Raw genomic sequence first — 12928 nt, 5'->3', positions numbered from 1 at the left:
ATTTTAACACATTTCCCTTTTTGGTCTAAAAAATTTTCCACTCAGTATGTGCTCCAAACAAATCTATATAAGCCCTACTCATCCTCCCATTATATCTAGCATCTCTTTAATTTCATTTATAACCTAGGCTGCAATGAACATTTTTCTTTCCCAACAATTAAACCAAAAAATCACCATACAGAGTGTCTGAAAATGTATACATACTTTAAATGATTATAAAGTTAATATTTATTAACATACAGTTCATTTTCAAAATGGAGTGAGTTATCAGCTGTTAAAGTATGTATACATTTTTGGGGATGTTCTATATATTACAGATGAGAAAATAAAGATGACGAAAAAGATTAGAATATTACATTCATGCATTATCCTATTACTTATAGCCACTCTTTACTATATAGCCTTTCAGAAATTTTAATGCATGTAAATGTTTTATATTTCCTTTAAAAATATACTATGTATACAGTCATTAACTGGCTTTTCCACTTAAGATTATAGACTAAGCCCTGGCCAGCATGCTCAATGGTTAGAGCATTGGCCTGGGCACCAGAAGGTCTCTGGTTGATTCCAGTCTAGGGCACATACCTGGGTTGCAGGTCCATTCCCCGAGTGGGAGGCAATGATTCAATATGTCTCTGTCACATGGGTGTTTCTCTTTCTCTCCCTCCTTCGCTCTCCCCTCCCTCCCTCCCTCCCTCCTTCCTTCCCTCTCCTCCCCTTTCCCTTCCACTCTCTCTAAAAATCAGTGGAAAAAATAACCTCATTTCTCGGATGAGGATTAAAAGAAAAAAAGATCATACACTGAACTTTTTCAAAGTAAATGAGAGTAAATGTTCATCAATGTTTTCAAGAGCCGCACAACGTTTCAATGTGTACACATATCCAAATTTATTTAATCAAGTGCCTCTTTGGAGACACTTGGCTCATTCACAATTTTTCACACTTCACACTTTCATACAAGCCAATTATTTGGTTATTTCCCAAGGATAAATTTTTTTATAATGATATTGGAAATAATACTTTATTCCAAGCCTGTGATTCAGAGGATCGTGTAAAGAAGTTACTCTAATCTAAAGGTCTCCGCACAGTGGAACACACCTGGTGACTCCAGATGACAGACAGGCCTCTGAGCAGCCACGCCTTAGGAGGCCTGCAGAGGGCATAGACCAGGTCTACAACAGCATCTGCTGCAGTACCATCATGGGGGAGATTCTGGAACATTTCTTCATTTTTGTAGGGCTGCTAGTGTGCTTGGTCCACCAGGTAAAGTGGGTGAGATTCTCCAAATGTATTTTTCTGCATCTTTTCCCTTTGAGAGCAAAGATGTAACTCTAAGGATAAATGTCTACCAGTGGAATTACTGGATCAAAGAGCATGCAAATCTTGAGGGCTTCTGAAACATGTGTCCAAGTGCACCTTGTACCAGTGTATGTTCCCACCAGCATACTTTGAGAGTGCCCCTCCCCTCATACTCTTACCACTCTCTAGGTTGGGAGAGAGGTGGATAGTCTTCAATATGAATGCCAACAGCTCTCTCGATGGTTCCTGCCTCAACCAACCTTATAAAAGAAATCTGATAAAAGCAATAAAAATTATTATTTCTGCTATTACATTTTCTTATTTCAAAGTAGTAACTAATCCTTGCTCAGTGGTTAGAGTGTCAGCCCTCCTGCCAAAGTGTCTCCGGTTCGATTCCCTGTCAAGGGCATGTACCTGGGTTGCAGGTTCCATCCCTGGCCCCAGTCAGGGAGGCACCTGGTCGATGTGTTTCTCTCACATCGATGTTCCTCTCTGTCCCTCTATCTCCCTCCCTTCCAAAAGAAGAGGAAAAAAATAGTAACTAATGTATTCACGTATATAAAAAACAGAATTAATCAAGAAAGAGTTCCTTTTCCTATCAAATGTCTCAAGACTCTAAAATTGTCCCTCCCTGTAGTCCCCAGAATAGGTCCCAGCACTTCTTCATTCAAAGGGTCTCTCACTTGCTTCCTCTCATCATTCCCATGACCAGCAGTGACATTTCAGACTTTCATCATCTTGTACTTGGACTATGGTGGTAACTTCCTAACTGGTGTTCCAATCTTCAGTGGCTGCTCCTGTCCCCTCCCCAACTCAGACCCATCCTGCACCAAAACAGCCACATTATTTCCTTTCATACTGTCATTCCCAGGGTCATGAAAGGTTTTCGTGTCATCCAGGGTTGGATGGAGTAATATGCAAACACCTCAGTGTAGCAACCAGGGACCCTCCACGAATGCGACTCACTCCAACTGCTCAACTGTATTTCTCACCACTCCCTCTTCCACACTTTGTACTCAGGCAAGGCCAGCCTTCTCTCTGGAGCAGCATTCCCACCTCCATGCCTTTCTTCCCACCATTCCTTCCTCCTCCAATGCCCTTCTGTCCTGTTTTTATCCTATCCTTCAAGCCCAGCTTACTTAAGCTTCCTCTCCTCTTAAAACTTTCCCTGTGCTCTGTTACCTGCAAAACTTTCTACCACCTCTAAGCACTAATAGGAAGCAGCTGGCCATGATGAATGGCTCCTGGTTTTGTTAATAACTTTTTGTTTCCATGCATCTTGCCTTCTCAAATACACAAAAAACTTAAGAACATGATAAATTTCTTTTTTCTTTTTTTTTTGCTGGTTAAAACACATAACTTTATTGATAAAACACAAGTCTAAGATTAACAAATATAAACCAATACAAAAGTGTAGGTTATTTATGATTAGTTTGCTGTCACTTTAGATAAAGAGTAAAAATATCTCAATCTAGGTAGCAAGATGGAATCAACTAAGTGCTTTGTCTGTACAAGCTTTAGTATTCACTTGGCATCCTTAAAACGGTCCAGCCTAAAACCAACCATCACAGCCAGCATTACTGTTGACTTGTGATATTCATTGTTCCAAAATAGCGGCTGAAAGTATCTCTATGCCATATAAGCACAGTGAAAAACAAAGAATTTGCAAAATGTATTGTTCCCAAGTAAAAACTTAAAAAACATATCTCAATTATTATTTCAGACAGACCTCTGATTAGAGTTTGGTCAATACTTTGAGAACTTTTACTTTCACCACCAGATCACTGTGATTTGCTAATGCTTTGATTTTTTTAACACACACCCCAGATTCTTTAAATAAGAAAAAAAGTGAACTTCTGCTAAACTCTTTCCTGGAGAATGCAAGCCCTTCATTGTTTATGTTATCATTTATATTCTCAAATAGGGTTAGGACATTAAGAAGAATCTCTCTGTCCCATTCTTTATTAAAGAGGGAAATCAATTCTGATGGTACTTTACAACTGACCAGCTCTCTTGTCAAGGCTGGATTTTCAGTAAAGTTTATAAGTAGTTTCATAATCTGAATCTTGGTGAAGTAATTTCCCAGGAATAACAAAGCAAAAAAGTCTGGAAAAGAATAGGAAAGCAAATGTTGGTAATGATTAGTCACAGTCATGTTGGTTAGCAGTCTTAGTCCAGCCATCTGCACAGCTGAGTCCAAGCAACAAATCATGGTGTCATCACACACTTGACTGATATACGTCTTAATCTTGCCCTGATTTTCAGCATTCACACTCAAGTTATTAAGAGCATTGTAAGCCTTTTCTCTAATAATGGGATCTTTCGTTTTTATCAGTTTTGCAATAATTGGGAGACCACCCAATTCACGAATGGCATTTTGGTTAAATGAATATGCTGCATTGTTACCGAGAGTGACCAAGGCTACTTCTTGAATAAAAGGATCATTTGTTCTTTCTAGGATGTTAAGGACCTTTTGAAGGTCTGTAGTGCCTAAAATATCATCAATTTTATAGGGAAAGTTGAACTTGCCCCTGCGAACAGGCCATGTTGTAGCTGGAGTCCTGGTGCTCTTAGCTCGGACCTTTCCCTTGGACTTTCCACATGCCCTGTTCCTAGCCCTAGCCCCACTCCTGGTGGGGTGGCAGCCTCCACCCCTGCCTCCTGGGCAGGGTAAACTCGATGCAAAAGTCCTAGTCCCAGAGATGGTACCCAACCTGGCCCCTTTGCCTGTCTTTGCACTTGCCTGTTCCTTCAGCGTGCTGAAAAGGGCCTTGGCCTTGGCCTCTAGGCCACCTCCTCTCTGGGTTCCTGAGTGGACTCCCACTTTTATATCTGGACCACTCTTGAGTTCCATGCCCACTTCAGCTTTGGTTTTTGAGTCACCCTGAAATCTAGCTCTGCTCCCCACCACAGTATTAGCTTTCTCAGCCTCCACCCCAATTTCTGTAATATCACTAGATTCCTCATCTTCGTCATCATCATTGTTGTTCCAGATTTTCTCGCTGTCATCTCTTCCCCAGGTCAGTCTGTATACGCAGTAGCAGGCGCCAGCCCCTATCACCACACCAGCAGCCACACAACCAGCCTCCCGAGTTCGACCCATACTGGAGCAAATGTCTAAGCCGAATGCCTGAGCCGAATTTTTAACCCAGGCAGAGCAGGCTTGCTGTGGCTCAGAATTATCTGAAGCCTGGATGGAATCTTTAGCTATAGCTGGCAGGCTCTTCAGCAACTGCAGATACAGCAGCACCTAGGAAAGAAGGAAAGACTTGAGGCTTCAGTCTCCTCCTTTTATGCCTTTGCATGCAGACAGACTAAACTAGGGGCAGACAAAGGAATGGGGACATGACAGGGTCTCAGGGCTAGATCACTGATCCCTTTCTTACACAGGGAAGTTAATTTTGAAAAATTTCCCCACCTCCAGATTCTCCAACCTCATGGTCAATTTACCTCACCCCAGTTCATTCCATTTAAGGATCTAATCAGTTCTCTACCTCCTCTGCCCTTCCAGGTGTCCTGGGGGTAGTGGCACTTCCACATACACCTACACAGGTTCAGACAGTTTCTTCCTTTTCCTTCTTGCCTGGAAGTGCACTGTATTCTGCAAACCTGCAAACATAAGGGGTGGGGAGGGGATTGCTGAGAGCTTACCTAGGTCATAGGTACCTCTCTGGAATCCCTGGCCCTAGTAGGAGTAGAGCAGTATTTCCCACCTAGTTATGCTCCTCTCCTCACAGTGCTTTGAAATTCATTAGCTCACCCACTCGCCTCCTCTGATCTCTGATCTCCTCCAATCCTCCACCCCACCCCCACCCCTGAAAATCACTTCCTCCAAAGGTAATGACACACATTCCCTTCCCTAACAAAATCAATGGGGGTGGATTGAGAATGTCTAGAAGCCAGACAAGGGTAAAATGAACAAAAGTCTGGAATTTCACCCTTGCCTCTGCTACCCCCACCATCTCAAAGGTACCAAGACACTCCTACTCAACCCATTATGCCAATTTCACTGTTCCAGAGGAATTTCCTTCATCCTTCAACTCAGTTTCTGCCTCCACCAAACCTAAGGACTAACAGCTCTGGGACTGAGTGCGTGATGGGCAGACCAATACCAGTTACTTTTTGTACTCCAAAAAGTAATTTGGAAAAAGGTCTTCCCTACCCCCACCCCAGAATTCTTGTGACACCCTCCCCCTTCCAACCACTTCTTTCTCAGTTTTATACCAGCAGAGAACTTTATTTTGTAAACTCTGAAATGGTATAAAGAGGCAGAAAGGAGGGGGATGCAGACGAGGCCCACTGGAGTTTGCAGTCTCCACCATTCTCCACCCCAAGAGCCCTCAAACAGTGCCAGCATCCTCACTCTGACCTACTTGTTTCTGGACAATGTTCCTCTTCTTCCTGCTTCTGGGTCGGATTGACCTTCAGGCACAACAAGATCCACAGACGCAGACTGGCGACTTGGCAGAGATGGATGGCTAGCAGACAGAACAGCACTTCAGAAAGTCCCAATACCAGCTTTTACAAATTCAAGGTCCTGGTAGTCAAATAGATTTTAACTTCTGTTTTCTCATCCTACCCCCACTTCTCAGGACCTCTCAGACATCAGCCCTCTTCCTGCATGACATGCACCCATGCCCTGCCCCAGCCCCCCCCCCCCCACTCGCATCGGATGGCCATTTTCCGAGCAAAAACCACACCCCTTTGAAACAACTGGAAAGAAGGCGGGGGGGGGGGGGGGGGGGGGAGAGAGTATGGAAAACCTGCGGAAAGACCATTCCCCTCCCTGATGCATTCCCACCCCTCCCCCCTAAAGACACCAATTTTTACGAAAGGCTGTCACATCCTTTTTTTCTACATATATAATAGCAGGGAGATAGCTGGAGAGTCATTAATGAGCCCAAGATAAGCGAGGACCTCAGCCATCCCCGCTCTTCTAGTGGACGCCGGGGCAATCCCCTCTTTACACTGACATGCAGGAGTTCCGGGCAGATTCTTTGTTCCTTTGCTCCGAGTGATACAGCGCCCCACTGAAAGACATGCGAAAAGACAAATAGTCAGACAGCCCCACAGCCCCAAGATCCTGGATTGGTAGATGGTCCGGAATTCTAATTCACTGTCTTCCCCGATTCAAGGCCCTGGATGTTAAAGGTTTCTCCCCTCCTGCGCTGGGGTCTCCCTTGTAATACAGCCCGCAACATCGACCATTTTGTTTCTTGGAAGGGCAGGGGTTTAGAAAGCACGCTGGTCCCTTTCCGGTGGAATCCACCCTCCCCAACCCACACCGCAGGGATCCCCCAGGCAGCGACCATCCCCTTAGATCTGCAGGGATCTGGTCAGTTACCTCCTCCTCCTTCCCTAGCCACAGGCCCGCCCGCCCGGTGGGGAATAGGCAGATGGCAAGCGACCAAATGAAGACGAAGATTAGAAGGACGTCTAAAACGTCTAAACGCGTAGGCTTCTGCTCACGTGAGGGCCACGTCATCCGTGAGCTCAAGACCCCAATTACCACTCCCACCGGCAGGCAGTGCGGCTGGAGCTGGCCCACCCCTTTCCTTCCCTGACCATATCAGGTCCTGCCACTCATTTTCCTCTGCCAATCCTAGAAACCAGGAATAGCTTCTCCTTGTGGTTGCAATTTGCTTTTCTTTAATTTACAGAGAGAGACTGCATCTGTTCCCAAGATCATGGATCTTTTCTTCCTCTTAGAGGGATAATTTTTTCCCCTTATCCCTGTCCAACCATCTCTCCCTCCCTTCACCACCCACCCTCAGCCATGAAGATCCAGCATTTCTCCTGCACCCCTATACAAAATGGAAGAAAAATCTCAGAAAAGGATATAGGTAATGGGAGTGTTTTGCTCCCTTAAACTTTTCTGTTCATTTTTTTATAAATCAATACTGCATTACTTTTATATTGAAAAAATAAAATGTTGCTATTTTCATTTGAGTGGAGAATAATTTAAGTGGAAGACCAAAAGGTCTCATTAATTTCATTATATTTATTTATAACACAAGGTAACTGTTTCTATCGGTTATAGCCAAATAGGAACTTTCAAAACGTATTTTAAAATCTATAACGGGAATTTTCACACGATTTATTAATTAGTCCACAAGGAGAGGACTAGTCCTCTGATCTTGCCCATTTGATGCAAATGATTTATTACTTTTTCTATTTTTGGATCAACTTGCAAATTGATAACACAAAAGCAGCACAATCCTGTCTTGTTTGTTTTTTAAAAAGACATGCATTTAATGTCCCAGAGCCTTGGTTAACTGCTATGTGAACCACTTATAATTTGATGGCTGTTCTGAACACCTGCCCCTGGATTAGATTCAAGTCTACTAAGGTGGATGCAGGTGAGAGTGTAAGGGATGCAGAACTGGTCCCTTCCTACCTGCCTTGTCAAGAGGTGAGGGATAAAGGTGTTGTCCTCTGATCCCCTCCCATATTCCATAGCTTCTCATCCCCCGCAGTCAGGCAAATGACTTTGTTGCTCAATCTAAAGGTATACATGGACAGGTGACCAAGGTGGTAAATGCCACCTTTACTCAGATGACCAACCTGACCTGAGTGAATGTATTTGCCTTCTTCCCTCCCTAGCTCCCTTACATTCCCACAGAGGTAACTCAGGGATGCATAGGAGGGATTGTTGGTCACACCTCCCTGCAGCTGTGAGTTTCCATAAAGCCTGGAGAAGTGATTGCTGGGGAAGCACTCAAGTCTGCCTGCTCTGGCCTCATTCACAACACTTAAGTCTTCTCATGCCACCTGGCCTGAGAGGTTCAGCCTGCTGGGCCTCTGACGTATAGCCTCCTCACTGCAGGGTCCTCAGAAAGAACCTAGCCTTGAGGTAGGATCATGTCCTGCAGTCCACTCCCAACTTGTTGACCCCTCAACTAAATGTATGCCTGGACTGAAAGGACTCTCCTCAACATACCTAGAGTAGGCATTCTCAACTGGCCAACTCTGTGAAAATTTTATCAAAATTATGCAAGTACATGTGTTCATTTTAGTGGGGAGAAGGTTTGTAGGTCTCATCAGATTCTCACAGGCATCTGTGACTTAAAAAATAATTCAGAACTTCTTTACTAGGGGAAAAAAGATAAATTCCCTCAATAGAAATCTCTCAAATCCCTCTCTCTCTCTCTCTCTCTCTCTCTCTCTCTCTCTCGCTCTCTCTCTCGCTCTCTCTCTCTCTCTGTGTCTCCCTCTCATCTCCCCACACTCCATATTTTTTAAATGTGTGAACAATGCAGAAATGTATAAAGTAGAATGTGGAAGTGTGTCAAGTTCCAAGTTGAAGAACACTGCAGAACAAAATGGTTGACATCTAGTGACTAAAGTGTAATGAATATGCACTTTAACTTGAGAACTGACATCTTTAAAAATTGAGTCTTTCTATCCATGTTGACATTACGATCTTCAATAAGTTTTATGTTTATTCAGGGTAGTCATACCTATTACTTGTTAAGCTTATTCCTAGGTATGTTATTGTTTTGTTGTTTTGGGGGATGACATTTCTTCTATGAGTATATTTTCTACCAGGTTATTGCTTGTCTCTGGAAAAATTGATATATTTATTTTTAGTGACCTTTCTTAATTTTTCTAATGATTTTTCAGTTGATGGCTTTGGTTTACCTAGGTATGCATAGAGAATCATCTGCAAATGATGATTTTTTTCTTTTTTTATATATTTTATTGATTTTTTACGGAGAGGAAGGGAGAGGGATAGAGAGTTAGAAACATCGATGAGAGAGAAGCATCTATCAGCTGCCTCCTGCATACCCCCTACTGGGGATGTGCCTGCAACCAAGGTACATGCCCTTGACTGGAATCGAACCTGGGACCCTTCAGTCCCCAGGCCAATGCTCTATCCAGTGAGCCAAACCAACTAGGGCCAAATGATGATTTTTAATTTTTCCAGTATTTATATATTTTACTCTATTATTTTCTGGATGTAGCACATTGACCAGAACCTCTAGAACTATGTTGAATAATAGTGGCAATTAAGGGTCTCCTGATCTTATTCTTGAAGTAAATGAGAACACCCTTAATATTTCACCAGTGAATGTGACATTTGCTATTTGATTCTGACTTGTCCATCTGTGATTGATGGGGGATGTCTAAAAGCTGCACTTTTATAGCCTTTACATAATACTGAGCAAAATTCAAAAGTCCACATCATAATATTAGGAGAGGGAGGAGATGGCAGAGAGGTGCCATAAGTGCTACGCTTATTGTGAATATGTTGGTGAAAAAAACAGACACTGAACTCTGCTCTCATAGTGGAAACAAGACCTTCATGAAATAATCATATATACATACAAACCGAAAAATACTGTGAAAGAAAGGAACACTGTTAACACAGTAAAAGAAGTGGTAGAGTCTTGGAATTAGGGAAGGCTTCCTTGAGGGGGAAAGGAAATAAAATTTTGAGCTGAGATGAAGGAAAGTAGGTGTTAACCAGGAAAAGAAGGGAGATAAAATAAAAATATCTCAAATTTTCCACCCTTCTGATAACCACCATGATAGTTCATTTACCTCAATTCTAGGATAAATCCTGTGAAAACCACTACTAACTTTTCAATTGACTATTTCCAGGTGTTGTTGTTGTTTTATATATGCCAACAAAAATGCATATGTATATAAATTATATGTGCACAGATATTATTTGGGATCATACTATGCATACCATTCTGTACACTATTTTTCACCTAATATATTATGTACATTGTTTTATCAGAAAAAAATACTAGTCTATAGTGTGGATTTACCAGAAATTTAATCAATCTATTACTGACCAATATTTTGCCACTTCCTAATCTTTGTCTATTACAAAAAATACTACAGTGGAAACCTTTATATGGATAAATGTTGACAATTATGGCATTATTTCCTTAGGACAAATTCTTAGAAGTGAGATCACTGAGTCAAAGTGAATGTTAATTTTATTCATGCTGCCAACTTTTCTCTCTTAAATTTACTTACTTATACAGTATTGTGCTCCAAAAATTCGATTTCTTTAATTGCAAATTACATTAAGCATTATCTCATAGGTTTGTTAATCAGTTGTATTTCTCTTTCTATGAACTGCCTTTTCCCATTTTCCACTAGTTTTTTTATCTTTTCCTTAATAATATATGAGAATTTTAATATTAATATTAAAGTTTAATATTTTAGTTATTTAATATTTTATATTAAAACTTAATATTCCCATAAGAACAGGAACAAGAGAGGGATGCCCACTTTCACCACTCCTGTTTGACATAGGACTAGAAGTGCTAGCCATTGCGATCAGACAAAAAGAAGAAATAAAAGGCATCCAAATTGGAAAGGAGGAAGTAAAACTGACACTATTCACAGATGACATACTGTCCAGAGAAAATCCTAAAGACCATCAGAAAACTACTAGATTTAACAAATGAATTTGGCAACATAGCAGGATATAAAGTTAACACCCAGAAATCTATGGCATTTTTAAACATCAAGGAGAGGCCTGGTGCACGAATTCATGCCAGGTGGGGTCCAGCCGGCCCGGCCCTAATGGGGGCTATCATGGCTGGGCCAGCCAGGGGGAGGGGCCAGGGGTGGTTGGCCAGCCGGGGGGGGGGGGGGGAGAGGAGGCACAGGCGGTTGGCTGGCCAGCCCCGCCCCCAGATTGAACTCCAGGTTGAACCCCTTTGAGGGAACAATTTACATATTAGTCTTTTATTATATAGGATAATGAACTCTCAGAAAGGGAAACCAAACAAACAACCCCATTTACCACTGCAACAAAAAAAATTTAGATACTTAGGAATAAACTTAACCAAGGAGGTAAAAGACCTGTATTTGGAAAACTACAAGATGTTGAAAAAAGAGATAGAGGAAGATATATGCAAATGGAAGAATATACCGTGTTCATGGATTGGTAGAATCAACATCATTAAAACTTCTATACTACCAAAGCAATCTACAGATTCAATGCAATCTCTGTTAAAATACCAACAGCATATTTTGAAGAGCTAGAACAAATTCTCCAAAAAGTTATATGGAATCAAAAAAGACCCCAAAGAGCTGCAGCAATCTTGAGAAAGAAAAACAAAGTTGGAGAAATCACAATACCAAATTTCAAGCTATATTACAAAGCCACTGTACTCAAAACAGCCTGGTACTGGCACAAGAACAGGCATATAAACCAATGGAACAGAACAGAGAACCCAAAAATCAACCCAAGTCATTATGCTCATTTAATATTTGACAAAAGAGGCAAGAGCATACAATGGAGTCAAGACAGTCTATTCAATAAATGGTGTTGGGAAAATTGGACAGATACATGCCAAAAAATGAAACTAGATCACGAACTTACACCATACACAAAAATACACTCAAAATGGATAAAAGACTTAAATGTAAGATGTGAAACCATAAAAATCTTAGAAGAAACCATTTGCAGCAAAATCTCAGACATCTCTCATAGCAACATGTTTATGGATACATCTCCTACTAGACCATGGTCAGCAAACTGTGGCTCGGGAGCCACATGCGACTTTTGGGCCCCTTGAGTGTGGCTCTTCCTAAGCCTTGGGAGTACTCTAAGTTAATAACAATGTACCTACCTATATAGCTTAAGTTTAAAAAATTTGGTTCTCAAAAGAAATTTCAATCGTTGTACTGTTGATATTTGGCTCTGTTGACTAATGAGTTTGCCGACCACTGTAGGACAATGGAAATTAAGGAGAAAATAAACAAATGGGACTACCTCAAATTAAAGAGCTTCTGCACAGCGAAAGGAACCATCAATAAAGTAACAAGCTGAAACCAGTTTGGCTCAGTGGATAGAGCGTCAGCCTGCGGACTGAAAGGTCCCAGGTTCGATTCCGGTCAAGGGCATGTACCTGGGTTGCGGGCACATCCCCAGTAGGAGATGTGCAGGAGGCGGCTGATCGATGTTTCTCTCTCATTGATGTTTCTAACTCTCTATCTCTCTCCCTTCCTCTCTGTAAAAACTCAATAAAATATATTTTTTAAAAAATAAAATAAAATAAAGTAACAAGAGAGCCCACACCATGGGAGAACATATTTGCCAATGATACATCCAATAAGGGGTTAACCTCCAAAATCTACAGGAAACTCATACAACTTAACAAAAGGAAGATAAACAATCAAATTGAAAATGGGCAAAGACCTCAATAGATACTACTCCAACATGAACATACAGAAGGCCAAAAGGCATATGAAAAAATGCTCAGTCACTGATCATCCGAGAGATGCAAATCAAAACAACAATGAGGTAACACCTCACACCTGTCAGAATGGCTATCATCAACAAATCAACAAATGACAAGTGCTGGTGAGGATGCGGAGAAAAAGGAACTCTCACGCACTGCTGGTGGGAATGCAGACTGGTGCAGCGACTGTGGAGAACAGTTTGGAGTTTCTTCAAAAAATTAAAAATGGAACTTCCATTTGACCCAGTGATCCCACTTTTGGGAATATATCCCCAAAACTCAGAAACACCCATCTGAAAGAATATATGCACCCCCATGTTCATAGCAGCACAATTTACAATAGCTAAGACTTGGAAACAGCCTAAGAGCCCATCAGCAGATGAGTAGATTAAAAAAACTATGGTACATCTACACAA

At 41.7% G+C, this 12928-nt stretch overlaps 1 protein-coding gene across 3 annotated transcripts; it reads right to left on the bottom strand.

Moving 5' to 3' along the window:
• Positions 1-2640: 2640 nt before the first annotated feature.
• ARMCX1 (armadillo repeat containing X-linked 1) lies at positions 2641-6766 on the bottom strand. Of its 3 annotated transcripts, XM_081081208.1 has the most exons (5): positions 6644-6766; positions 6273-6329; positions 5673-5777; positions 4794-4908; positions 2641-4549 (listed from the first exon to the last, which is right to left on the bottom strand). In XM_081081208.1, exon 5 carries the CDS (start codon positions 4400-4402, stop codon positions 3035-3037), a length of 1368 nt encoding a protein of 455 aa, XP_080937334.1. In that variant the 5' UTR covers positions 4403-4549; positions 4794-4908; positions 5673-5777; positions 6273-6329; positions 6644-6766; the 3' UTR covers positions 2641-3034. The 3 variants fall into 3 exon arrangements, with proteins under 3 accessions (XP_080937334.1, XP_080937332.1, XP_080937333.1); XM_081081206.1 differs by having other exon boundaries at positions 5673-6329; positions 6644-6746; XM_081081207.1 differs by lacking the exon at positions 6644-6766 and having other exon boundaries at positions 6267-6331.
• Positions 6767-12928: the final 6162 nt, after the last annotated feature.

This window comes from Myotis nattereri (genome assembly GCF_964212035.1).
Source record: "Myotis nattereri genome assembly, chromosome: X".
Taxonomy (NCBI): Eukaryota; Metazoa; Chordata; class Mammalia; order Chiroptera; family Vespertilionidae; genus Myotis; species Myotis nattereri.
Note: the sequence above shows the minus strand (reverse complement) of the source record. Positions and strands in the feature narration are given on the sequence as shown.